This window comes from Diorhabda carinulata, chromosome 10 (assembly GCF_026250575.1).
Source record: "Diorhabda carinulata isolate Delta chromosome 10, icDioCari1.1, whole genome shotgun sequence".
Taxonomy (NCBI): domain Eukaryota; kingdom Metazoa; phylum Arthropoda; class Insecta; order Coleoptera; family Chrysomelidae; genus Diorhabda; species Diorhabda carinulata.
Window position 1 is genome coordinate 12,666,371 of NC_079469.1, and position 11,272 is coordinate 12,677,642.

At 33.8% G+C, this 11,272-nt stretch overlaps 1 protein-coding gene across 1 annotated transcript; it reads left to right on the forward strand.

Moving 5' to 3' along the window:
• The first annotated feature begins 2,533 nt into the window (after window positions 1-2,533).
• On the forward strand, window positions 2,534-7,853 carry LOC130898732 (protein PIF-like). Its single transcript, XM_057808214.1, has 4 exons — window positions 2,534-2,627; window positions 4,388-4,622; window positions 5,614-5,668; window positions 5,941-7,853. Exons 2-4 carry the CDS (start codon window positions 4,528-4,530, stop codon window positions 7,804-7,806), a joined length of 2,016 nt encoding a protein of 671 aa, XP_057664197.1. The 5' UTR covers window positions 2,534-2,627; window positions 4,388-4,527; the 3' UTR covers window positions 7,807-7,853.
• Window positions 7,854-11,272: the final 3,419 nt, after the last annotated feature.

Here is an 11,272-nt window from a genome sequence, read left to right on the forward strand (position 1 = left end):
TTACGATCTTGTTGGAATATACGATGTACAAAATATTGGTTTGAATAATCATACCTAGAAAATGTCGTTTATTTATTTTTAATACGAAGCAATAATATCTAAGCGTTGTTCAATCCAAATCATTTTCCTCTGTAATGCATTCAGCAAAACGCCATTGCCATGCCAACATACTAAATGTCCTTGCTTTGTACATTTATATAATATACTATTTGAAATTGCTATACAAATTAATTATTAATTATTAAATATTAAAAGTAATTCCATTTTGCACAATATTTAGTCCTTGTATATCAACAAAATTCGTGTGAATGGTGTTAGAAACATAGACTAGAAGATACAAATAAATCACCTTTTCTGAGCTTCAGAGTAGTCGCCATTGTACTAAACACACTTTTAAAGATGTTCGTAAAGCCTTTGAGAACTCTTACTATTGCCTTTTTCGGAATAAACTGCAAAACAGATGTCACACGTCCTTGTATGGCGGACACGTCCGCTAACGTGTCCCTTGAAGGACCTCTTCTAAGTTCGCAAGTGCCAAGCCAAGGAGTATGATGGGTAATCGAAAACAGTTACGAGTTACGGACCTGGAATTATTGAATTTTTATAAAATAATCAATCGTAAATCAGCATTTATTTTATTATATATTGAATCTTAGATTCAGACTACGATTTTTGGTTTAGATTTTGCTGTAGATTTTTGGTTATATGTTGTATTTTTGTGTTGATAAATTTGTTAATTGTTTTTCATCGTGAAAAAACGTAATTGGTGCAGTCAGTAGGATTCGTGCGGGTCGTGGAAAGACTTTTACGCATCGTGCCGATAGAAACTTTTTGTGATCTCTGTGTTTCAACGTTCAAGCGCGGATCCTGAGAACCCACCCTTCAGTGGAGGACGAAATTAAGAAGACATCAAAATCTGTAGAGAGACCAGGATCCAGATGAATAAAAAGCACAAGAGGGTAAACCCTTTTACACTCGAGTAATTCTAGTAGCGCTTGCCATGTGGAGATGCCTGTAGATATTGGTCTTGAACTTCTATAGGTTGTAGTGTTCGGGAAGGACGCGTCTTGGTAGCTGGTTTCACAGGCTTGCACTTCTCCAAGGAAATGAGTCCCGATAAATTGAAGTTTTGTTTCTAGTATTGAACAATCAGTTATATGGAGATTTCTCAAAATTAAGTTTATGTAAACTTTTTTAAAATATTTCGATAAATGATTGATATATGTATATGAGATAATGTTTTTAAGAAGTAACATTATATCAGTACATGCCTATAAATAAAATATTTCAACAATTCCTATTAATAAAATTCACGTAAAGATAAAATTCCAAAATAACAGATAGAATCTTTATGTGCTTGTTTTTTCAGATAAGAATAATTATGATCACTAGATAAAGCACCTATTCAATATGTAGTGGCAATGATTGTAAGGACGTCGAGTACAAAAAAGTCCTACCTCTGCTCCAGAATAACCTTATATAACTTTGCGACTCTAATTTTCCAATATATTGACGATTTAGTTGTTAATTTGCCATATTTATAATTTTTTGTTTTGTTAAAAGCTGGTTGGATTTGGTTTTGCAGCTTTTATTCACATCATTTTGTCAAAAATTGTCAATAAAAGGATGAAATCTCTATAAATTAATTATAAGTCTACAAGTCTCTCTTCTAGACTAATTCATCTAGTATCTTAGTCCCATAAGATAATGTTGAGAAAAAGTATATTCCTGACCAGTATGCAACTAAATTTCCACCGAGTTATTGACTGGCAATACTTCAGGCAAAATCAAATTAACTTTATATGCATAACAGTGTTTATAGTCTAGAATCAGGATATTTATCTTTTATTATTGATTGATTTCAATTCATGACTGAAGCACCGTAATGACTTTGAACAATTAATTTGTGGGGGGTGTCAATAATCAGAGTATCAATTTCTTTTAAAATACCATCAGCCATTCAATTAAAATTAGACCAACTGGTTTTACGGAGTTTTAAAACTTCTGTTCAGGCCTTTCGATAGTGATGTATTGCAAAAAAATGTGATTTGCTTTTATCTGTAGCTAAACAGACAATAGCAACATTAAAAATACTTTTTTTATTTAACTTTCTCTTGATATACATGAAACATGCATTCATATTTGTTTGGAAATTTCTCTATAGCTTTATTGAAATTTTTTTCAAATTTCCTGTCTAGTTTTTTTTTTCATTTCTCGCTCTAGCAATTTCAACGTTTCGCTTTTTTCCTTTCAGCTTTGCATTTTCATGTTCATATTTTTTCAACCCATTATCTACTTTCTATACTTTTATTAGAAATTTTGATCATACTTTAAGCCTCGTAGAGTCAATCCTTATTGAGAAAATATTACAAATTCATAATAGAGCAGTAAATAAACTTTGAGTGGGTATAATATTAATATCACCTACATAATTATTCACAAATTAATAGTCACGTAATTTATATTTCAAATTTTATTTCATTATTAGTTTTATTGACAAGCAATTGAGTTACTGTTATCTGTTTCATCATTTTGATGATTATCAAATACTCCAATTAATATTTACATTTATTAGTTATCTATCTATTTTGGTCCTGGTTTCGTCTAAGTGATTCTTAATTAGCATTGTAAGTATTACATTCCAATCAATTTTGTTCAAGTGGTTCAAGTGGTTTCAGTACATTATCGATTGTATAATAGGTGCTAACGACACACTCTTCTAGCCCCCCTACCCCTCTCTATCTCTTGTGTGATGCAGACGAAGTGGTATGGGCCAGCTTGTAAATAATGGAAATATTGAAAATTAATTATAAAATGATAAATAAACTTCCGCAGCTATTAGTTACAAACTAGGGAAAGTCCTCAGTTCAGAAGGCTTATAAATATTATTAACATCAAAATTTGGATAACCAAAAACCAGCGTAAAATCAGAAAAAGCCGTGAGCAGCAGAGCTCCATCACGAAAGTCGAATTTTTCGTCGAATGAAGAATTTAACTAATATACAAACAAATCTTTCGATAAAATGAATTTCTTGGAAATGATATCAATTCTCAATCTTATTTCTTTATATGGAAAATTTGCTATTCCTCAATAACTTTTCATTTCACAAGTTAACTCTCTCTCTCTCAAATGAAAATTCATAATTTCAATAGACCCGGTGGTCTCGAACCCTCTTGTTCAATTCCAATTGACAACAAAGAAAAAATTGTCATAATGACGAGAAATTTCGAAAATGAGAAGTAAAAAAAATCACCCTAGCAACGATCATACTCGTATTATTCATTAAATAGGAGGCGGTCCAGTTCAACAATTACAACGATCAAAACGATTTCGGGCGTTTTGTGCTAGAAGAACTGAAGAAGAAAATTTTGAACTTGAGAAAGACAATTCTTCAACATCACCCCTACTTGCATGCGAAGTTCGAACCCTCTAGTTAAACTTATTCTGGCCAAAAAATAAGAAAATATAACAAAAATGACCATAAAATGGAGAGGGGTGGAGATGGAAAGTTTCGACCTTAGACAGGAAATCATCTCGCAACTAATTGAACCTACATGTGAAATTTCATTTTTCAGTCGCTTTTCGTTTGACCTGCAGAGGTGAGCAAAGGTCAAAAACCACTTTTTTGCACTGCGACCCCTCGAAATATTCATTTGTTTTCAACCAAACTCTAATAACATCAATCCGCCGCCAAAAAAGCCATGTATGCTAATTTTGAACCAAATCGTACCCATAGCAATTGCTCGAGAGACGAAAATAAGAATTGTAGCTTAAACAGATATATATATAAACTACAGACATTCGAAAAACCATCATAATCGTGTTCAGGAGATCTCAAAACATGGGAAAAATGATGTGCCCCCCATTTTTCTTCTAGTCATGCCTACCGTAATAGTCGAATTTTTCAAGGAAAAATTCGACTAAAAAGAATAAACGGTGGATGACATTTAATCTAAATATGTAACCCCGTTATTTAGGAAATTAAAAAAAATGAACTATCTGTTGTCTCCACTATATTTTTTATATATAAAGATTGTCTGAAAAGTTTTCGACTTTATCCTGAAGATGTCACCATCAATGTAAGCTGAGGAATATAATTACGCATGGTTCGAGTGGTGGTTCACTAAATCAGTGAATTATTCATGTTAGTTGTTTTTTCCAAATATTTTCCATATATATATATATACAATTATCATATTTTCATTTTATACTTATAACCATAAATTTCAAATGCAGCGTTAATTATAACAGTACCAATTAGGCAATCATATTTTTTATTAAATTATAACATTTACATAAATTACATATTTTTTTATTAGATATGTCTGGAGTACTACTTCAATTTAAATAATTGATTTTTGAAAACAACATTTTTTTTATTTTTAGATGTTTCTAGATAGATAAAATTGTACAATAGATTTTCTGATTATCTCATTATTTGGTGTTCATCAAAAAAGTGGAGATAATGATCATTGAAACTAGTATAAATGACTGTTAATTCTGAGTTGAAATCATAGTATAGCAGAATGTACATCAAACTAGTCTTCGCAGCTCTACTTGTATGTGTACTGTACAACAGTGCCTACAGTAGATCGATTAATTATGATGGTTCCAAAAATGAGTAAGTACTTATCGATATTTATGTCTATAGTAATATTAAGAAAAATAAATAAATTTTGCCGTTTTCTGTAGAGTGTTTACATGTATAAAACAACTTTACAGCTATCGGGTGCTGTCTTTAGTAAAGGGTATGTTGTTGCAAGGCTCTGATGAGACGCAATAGCGTCGAAACTGATTAGCGGTAACTTCCATCTCCTTGTAATTGCGATCCTTTAGGGATGTAGATGTTGACAAAAAGGTCAAAAGACGCCACGATTTTCGGAGAAGATGTAATTCAATATTCGTCATGACATTAGCCTGGAAAGTAGTAATTTTCTCTTTCGAAAAACGGCCCCAAAGTATTACTACTTTTTCTGGTTCTTGTGCTCTTGTTTGTAAGACTCCGATGCTCACTTTTTAATTAGCTCTATCTATTTAGATTCGGCTGTTTTGGAATCCATCACCATAGCTAGGTCATTTACTTCGATAGCTTCTTGGAAATCACATTTTTTTGCTTGTAGGCATTTCTTTCTAGTTCTGTTCTGTAATTTGTTCAAGTTTCTTCTCGTTTCGATCTTTATTAACAAGAATTCTGAAGGTCAGCTTAACAGTCTATACTAAAGCAAATTAGTTTCTCGGTTGGTGTAGACCTATTTACTAAAACAACCTCCTTCAGCATATTTTCATTGCTCCTTCTCTAGTTTTGAAAAAGTATACTACAGTTTTTCAAGCCTAAGGTTTCGATTTTCCCACATCATCTTTGATTTTTTTTGTATCTGAACTTTTATTTACGTTTTTGTGAGAGTCTTTGTTTATTCCCTCTATGACTGACAAAATTTTGCCTACTATCATTTAATGATCATCCTGAATGACTAATGTTGTTCGAAAAGTAAGCTCCTTAATGAGAATGAGAGAATGAGAAACTCTTAATGAGAAAATCTGACGTTAATATCAATCATTGATACTGAATAACGCGTTACTCAATGAAAATACTGATTATAATAATTTTTTAGTGACAAATCACTTGATACAAGTGCAAAGCATGGAAGACGAAGCTTAAGCTTAACTGTAAGTTGTTTCAACACTATTACTCCAAAATTATATGAAAATTTTTATTACCATTATATTTTCCATTTAAGAAGAACTAGCATCAAATTCATTTCTCTCGGAATGACAATCCACATTTTTGTTCCTTTGAAGAAGAAATTTATATTTTCATTTTAGTTATTATGAATATCCAATCTCTTTTATATAAAATGTCACAAATTGAAAGCCAATTAAATAAAATTCATAAATAGTAGGAAAAAGACCAAAAATGATTCTGTTTCTTCCCCATTCAGTTGAACGATCGCCGAAGACATAAAGACGATGATGATAATGATGATGACGATGATGATGATTTCCCTCCACTAAAAGTAAGTGGCCGCAGAGATGATGATGACGACGATGATGATGATGATGATTTCCCTCCACCAAAAGTAAGTGGACGTAGAGACGATGATGATGACGACGATGATGATGATGATGATTTCCCACCACCAAAAGTAAGTGGACGTAGAGACGATGATGACGACGACGATGATGATGATGATTTCCCACCACCAAAAGTAAGTGGACGTAGAGACGATGATGACGACGACGATGATGATGATGATTTCCCACCACCAAAAGTAAGTGGCCGCAGAGACGATGATGACGACGACGATGATGATGATGATTTCCCTCCACCAAAAGTAAGTGGACGTAGAGACGATGATGACGACGACGACGATGATGATGATTTCCCTCCACCAAAAGTAAGTGGACGTAGAGACGATGATGACGACGACGATGATGATGATGATGATTTCCCACCACCAAAAGTAAGTGGACGTAGAGACGATGACGACGACGATGATGATGATGATTTTCCACCACCAAAAGTAAGTGGCCGCAGAGACGATGGTGATGACGACGACGATGATGATGATTTCCCTCCACCAAAAGTAAGTGGACGTAGAGACGATGATGACGACGATGATGATGATGATTTCCCACCACCAAAAGTAAGTGGACGTAGAGACGATGATGATGACGACGATGATGATGATGATGATGATTTCCCACCACCAAAAGTAAGTGGACGTAGAGACGATGATGATGACGACGATGATGATGATGATGATTTCCCACCACCAAAAGTAAGTGGACGTAGAGACGATGATGACGACGACGATGATGATGATGATTTCCCTCCACCAAAAGTAAGTGGACGTAGAGACGATGATGACGACGACGACGATGATGATGATTTCCCTCCACCAAAAGTAAGTGGACGTAGAGACGATGATGACGACGACGATGATGATGATGATTTCCCACCACCAAAAGTAAGTGGACGTAGAGACGATGACGACGACGATGATGATGATGATTTTCCACCACCAAAAGTAAGTGGACGTAGAGACGATGATGATGACGACGATGATGATGATGATGATTTCCCACCACCAAAAGTAAGTGGACGTAGAGACGATGATGACGACGACGATGATGATGATGTTTTCCCTCCACCAAAAGTAAGTGGACGTAGAGACGATGATGACGACGACGACGATGATGATGATTTCCCTCCACCAAAAGTAAGTGGACGTAGAGACGATGATGACGACGACGATGATGATGATGATTTCCCACCACCAAAAGTAAGTGGACGTAGAGACGATGACGACGACGATGATGATGATGATTTTCCACCACCAAAAGTAAGTGGCCGCAGAGACGATGGTGATGACGACGACGATGATGATGATTTCCCTCCACCAAAAGTAAGTGGACGTAGAGACGATGATGACGACGATGATGATGATGATGATTTCCCACCACCAAAAGTAAGTGGACGTAGAGACGATGATGATGACGACGATGATGATGATGATTTCCCACCACCAAAAGTAAGTGGACGTAGAGACGATGATGATGACGACGATGATGATGATGATTTCCCACCCCCAAAAGTAAGTGGACGTAGAGACGATGATGATGACGACGATGATGATGATGATTTCCCACCACCAAAAGTAAGTGGACGTAGAGACGATGATGATGACGACGATGATGATGATGATTTCCCACCACCAAAAGTAAGTGGCCGCAGAGACGATGATGATGACGACGATGATGATGATGATTTCCCTCCACCTAGAAAAACTGATGACAGATACTAAAATGTTATTGTAATCAATAGTAGAACGTAATATATTAGTAATTTTTATGTGTTCTTTTATTTCGCTAAAAATTCCAATTTTTCTAGAAAACTAGATATGAACTTTCATATTAGAATATTCCATTTTTCAACAACTGCTCTCCGATGATTTGTTCTAATGTATTATGAAAAGTTGGAACTAGTTAATAGATATATATGAAAAGCCAAAGAGAAATGTCATATCGTAAAACTCAACATACCTACATTAATACGGTTTTGTGAACGATCATTCTCAGAAAGTATAATCATGTCTATAATATAATTTGTAACCCTAATCGAAATAATAATGGACAATAATATCTACCCATAATACGGACAAAATTATACAAAGACTATCGACATTTAATAAGACTGTTAAAAAGTAACAGTTTGAATATCTTCCTGTTAGATTCATTATTATATCATAAATTGTGTACAACACAAATGTATTTGAAAACTATGGAATATAATCTAATTGAATTTCTAGAATATTATATGGGATAAACAGGAGAACAACCTCACTATCATCTTTTGATGAATATATTCCACCTTTATTCCTCCAATTACACCAACTGAAAGGTTACGTTCTATGTTGAAGAGCGGATTTTATTGGAAACATTGTGTAAAAAATAGAGTTTTTGTAAAAGTTATTCTTAAGAGTGTGAAGCATCTCTGGCGCTGCGAACAGGATCATTCGTACAGAAGCATCTGCGTTTCCTGGTCAACTTCAGTTGTTTAACGAAGATCCATCGAGCCCTTCCAGAGGAAATTGGCATGCAGAGGACATCATTCGAGTTCATCCTATTGTAAGTACCCTAAATTTCCTCATTTTCTTCGATTTTATTTATGCGCAATTTTAAAGATATTACCGACGAAAATTTACATTTATTATTAGCCGAAATAAATTTGAATTTTGACAATTCTTCTAAGATAAACAATTCTCGATATTCTACCAAAAAATCATTTTCTGAGAATCTCGAAACATTTATTGTAAAAATAAAAAGTTCAGTAAGTAACAGTGATATTGTTATCCTTTGCGCTACTTTACCTAAATTTTCTAATGAAACTGATAATATTTTCACTTTCATTAAGTCTGTTGATAATTTAGTTACATTCTTAATTGATTGAAGGTGGACCTAGAGATTTTTCAAATTATTAGAATAAAACACTTTGGACCGACATAAGACCAGGTTTATCATCTAAATACGGCGATCGACGATCCGAAGACATACTAGTTACACGACTGTACAAAAATATAACGAAACTTATGACCAATACCACTATAGAATCTGTTATAACTTGAATGATTTATTACAACACACATTTTTTAATGATAATGAACAAACTGTAAATTTTAAAACTATTTTAAAAATATTAAAAACTTTCTGCACAGGTGTAAACGACGCACTTTCAAATAAATTCTCGAGAGGAAGCTTTCCAAAAATGTATTGCTTACGATAACCACAAAAACCAACAATTCCTCGGCACCATAATCGAATGTGATATCTAACTTCTTGGGCAATAATACTCAAAATTCCAATCATCAATCACGACCACATTTCAATTAATTCAGGAACGCTCCTGCCAATAATACGAATTTTCAGAGAAACGACTTTCAATCTTCTTTTAATCGTTCTCCATACCACTGATAAAGAACTCGAATTTCCTGACAACAATTACGAAAATTATGCAGAGGTAGATGGTCAGGATTTTCAGATAAGTCCTACTCCCGATTCATCTCCTCCGTAAATCTAAATTGGAGGCTCCAATAGTATAATTTCTCCAAAGGCATCTACGTACTTAAACCAGTCACATCAATACAAAAAACCTTTCCTATCAACTTCCATGAACCAAATGAAGTCATATTTGGCTATATTCCCCTATATAAAAAATAAATATTGGAAAATTGTTCAATAATAAATATCAAAATAAACATTAGTTTTCACAACCAGATAGTAAGTACTTCATTTTATTGTTTACTCGACCCAATTACAATAAAATTATTTTCCTACTGATAATTTGAATTGGCAATTGATCGAAATATTAGATTACTAATTCTAGGTTATTTCATAACTGGATAACTAAGTCTAAGGATAAATATATTGTTATTGTATAGTCGATTGTATTCATAAATGATTAAATTTGCGGATGCCGAATATGCAGATGTGCACTCAAAGGATGAGCGTATGGAGATGCAACTGAAGCACCACGATTGCTTGAAGAAAGAATTTTTATACCTGAAGATATCCGACACTAGACAAGAAACGGAAACCGCTATAAGCCGAGTTTGTCGGATATTTGATCCAGTTCTCGATAGCATAAAGAAGCTTATTTTTAGAAAATATTACAAGATTCATATATTCCATCAACATAACCTGTTTTTTCATATTTCGGATTGTTACTCCTTTCAATAATGAAGATGGTATGGAATCAGTTCTTTTGCCTTTGATATCATCTGGAAAAATTCTAATTGGAAGATCAGGGTTATTTTCACGACGATTTGCACTTGTCTGTTCGATAATATTCACGTAATTCATGACATGACATGAAGGATATGTAGGTCATACAAACCAGGTGTCCCAGGATTGGTAACTTCCTTAATACTGATGTTAGTACCAGCAACCTCCCTTCCATTTTGCTTTATCGTAACAAACCCATATTGATTCTGCCAACAATGAGAACACATATTTTCCAAATTTTGAAATGACATGTCAACATTCACATTTTCATCATATATGTGTTTGAGGCTCGTTAAATCTTGTTTGAATATGACTAAAATAATTAATTGTTTAGGGATAGCTGAATATGTTTGACACAGATAAAAGCAACCAAAACAAAAGTTTTTGATCGCATATCTTCCAGTTGAATTACATTATGTGAAACATTATATTCCTCATATCCAATTTTTCCATGGGATTCCGCAAGTAAGTATACTTTGGTAGATGTAGACTCTTAGAATACACGTAAATATTTTCAAATCTCAATCCATTGAGGTTATCAATTATTGACAGCAGCGCTAAAATAGTTTTACCACATCCTGCAAATTGTGGAATATTCTTCACTAAATAATTCTACGATTACTTTATTTAATCTCTAGCCTTCTTTCTTTTGAGTTTTTGAACACTTGAATCGGTTGATTTTGAGAGGAGCTAGGCGTGGACATTCAATGTGGAGTTATGGATTTTTGTAGGTTTTTGGCAATTTTTCTACATTCAAAGATCTATATCTCAAGTTCTAATATAGCTACAGAGTTCGTTTTGGTTTAAGAACACTCGCTGAAACACCTTCTTTCTTTTGAGTTTTTGAACACTTAAATCGGTTGAGTTGGAGAGGAGCTAGGCGCGGACATTCAATGTGGAGTTATGGATTTTTGCAGGTTTTTGGCAATTTTTCTACATTCAAAGATCTATATCTCAGTTTCAAATATAGATACAGAATTCGTTTTTATT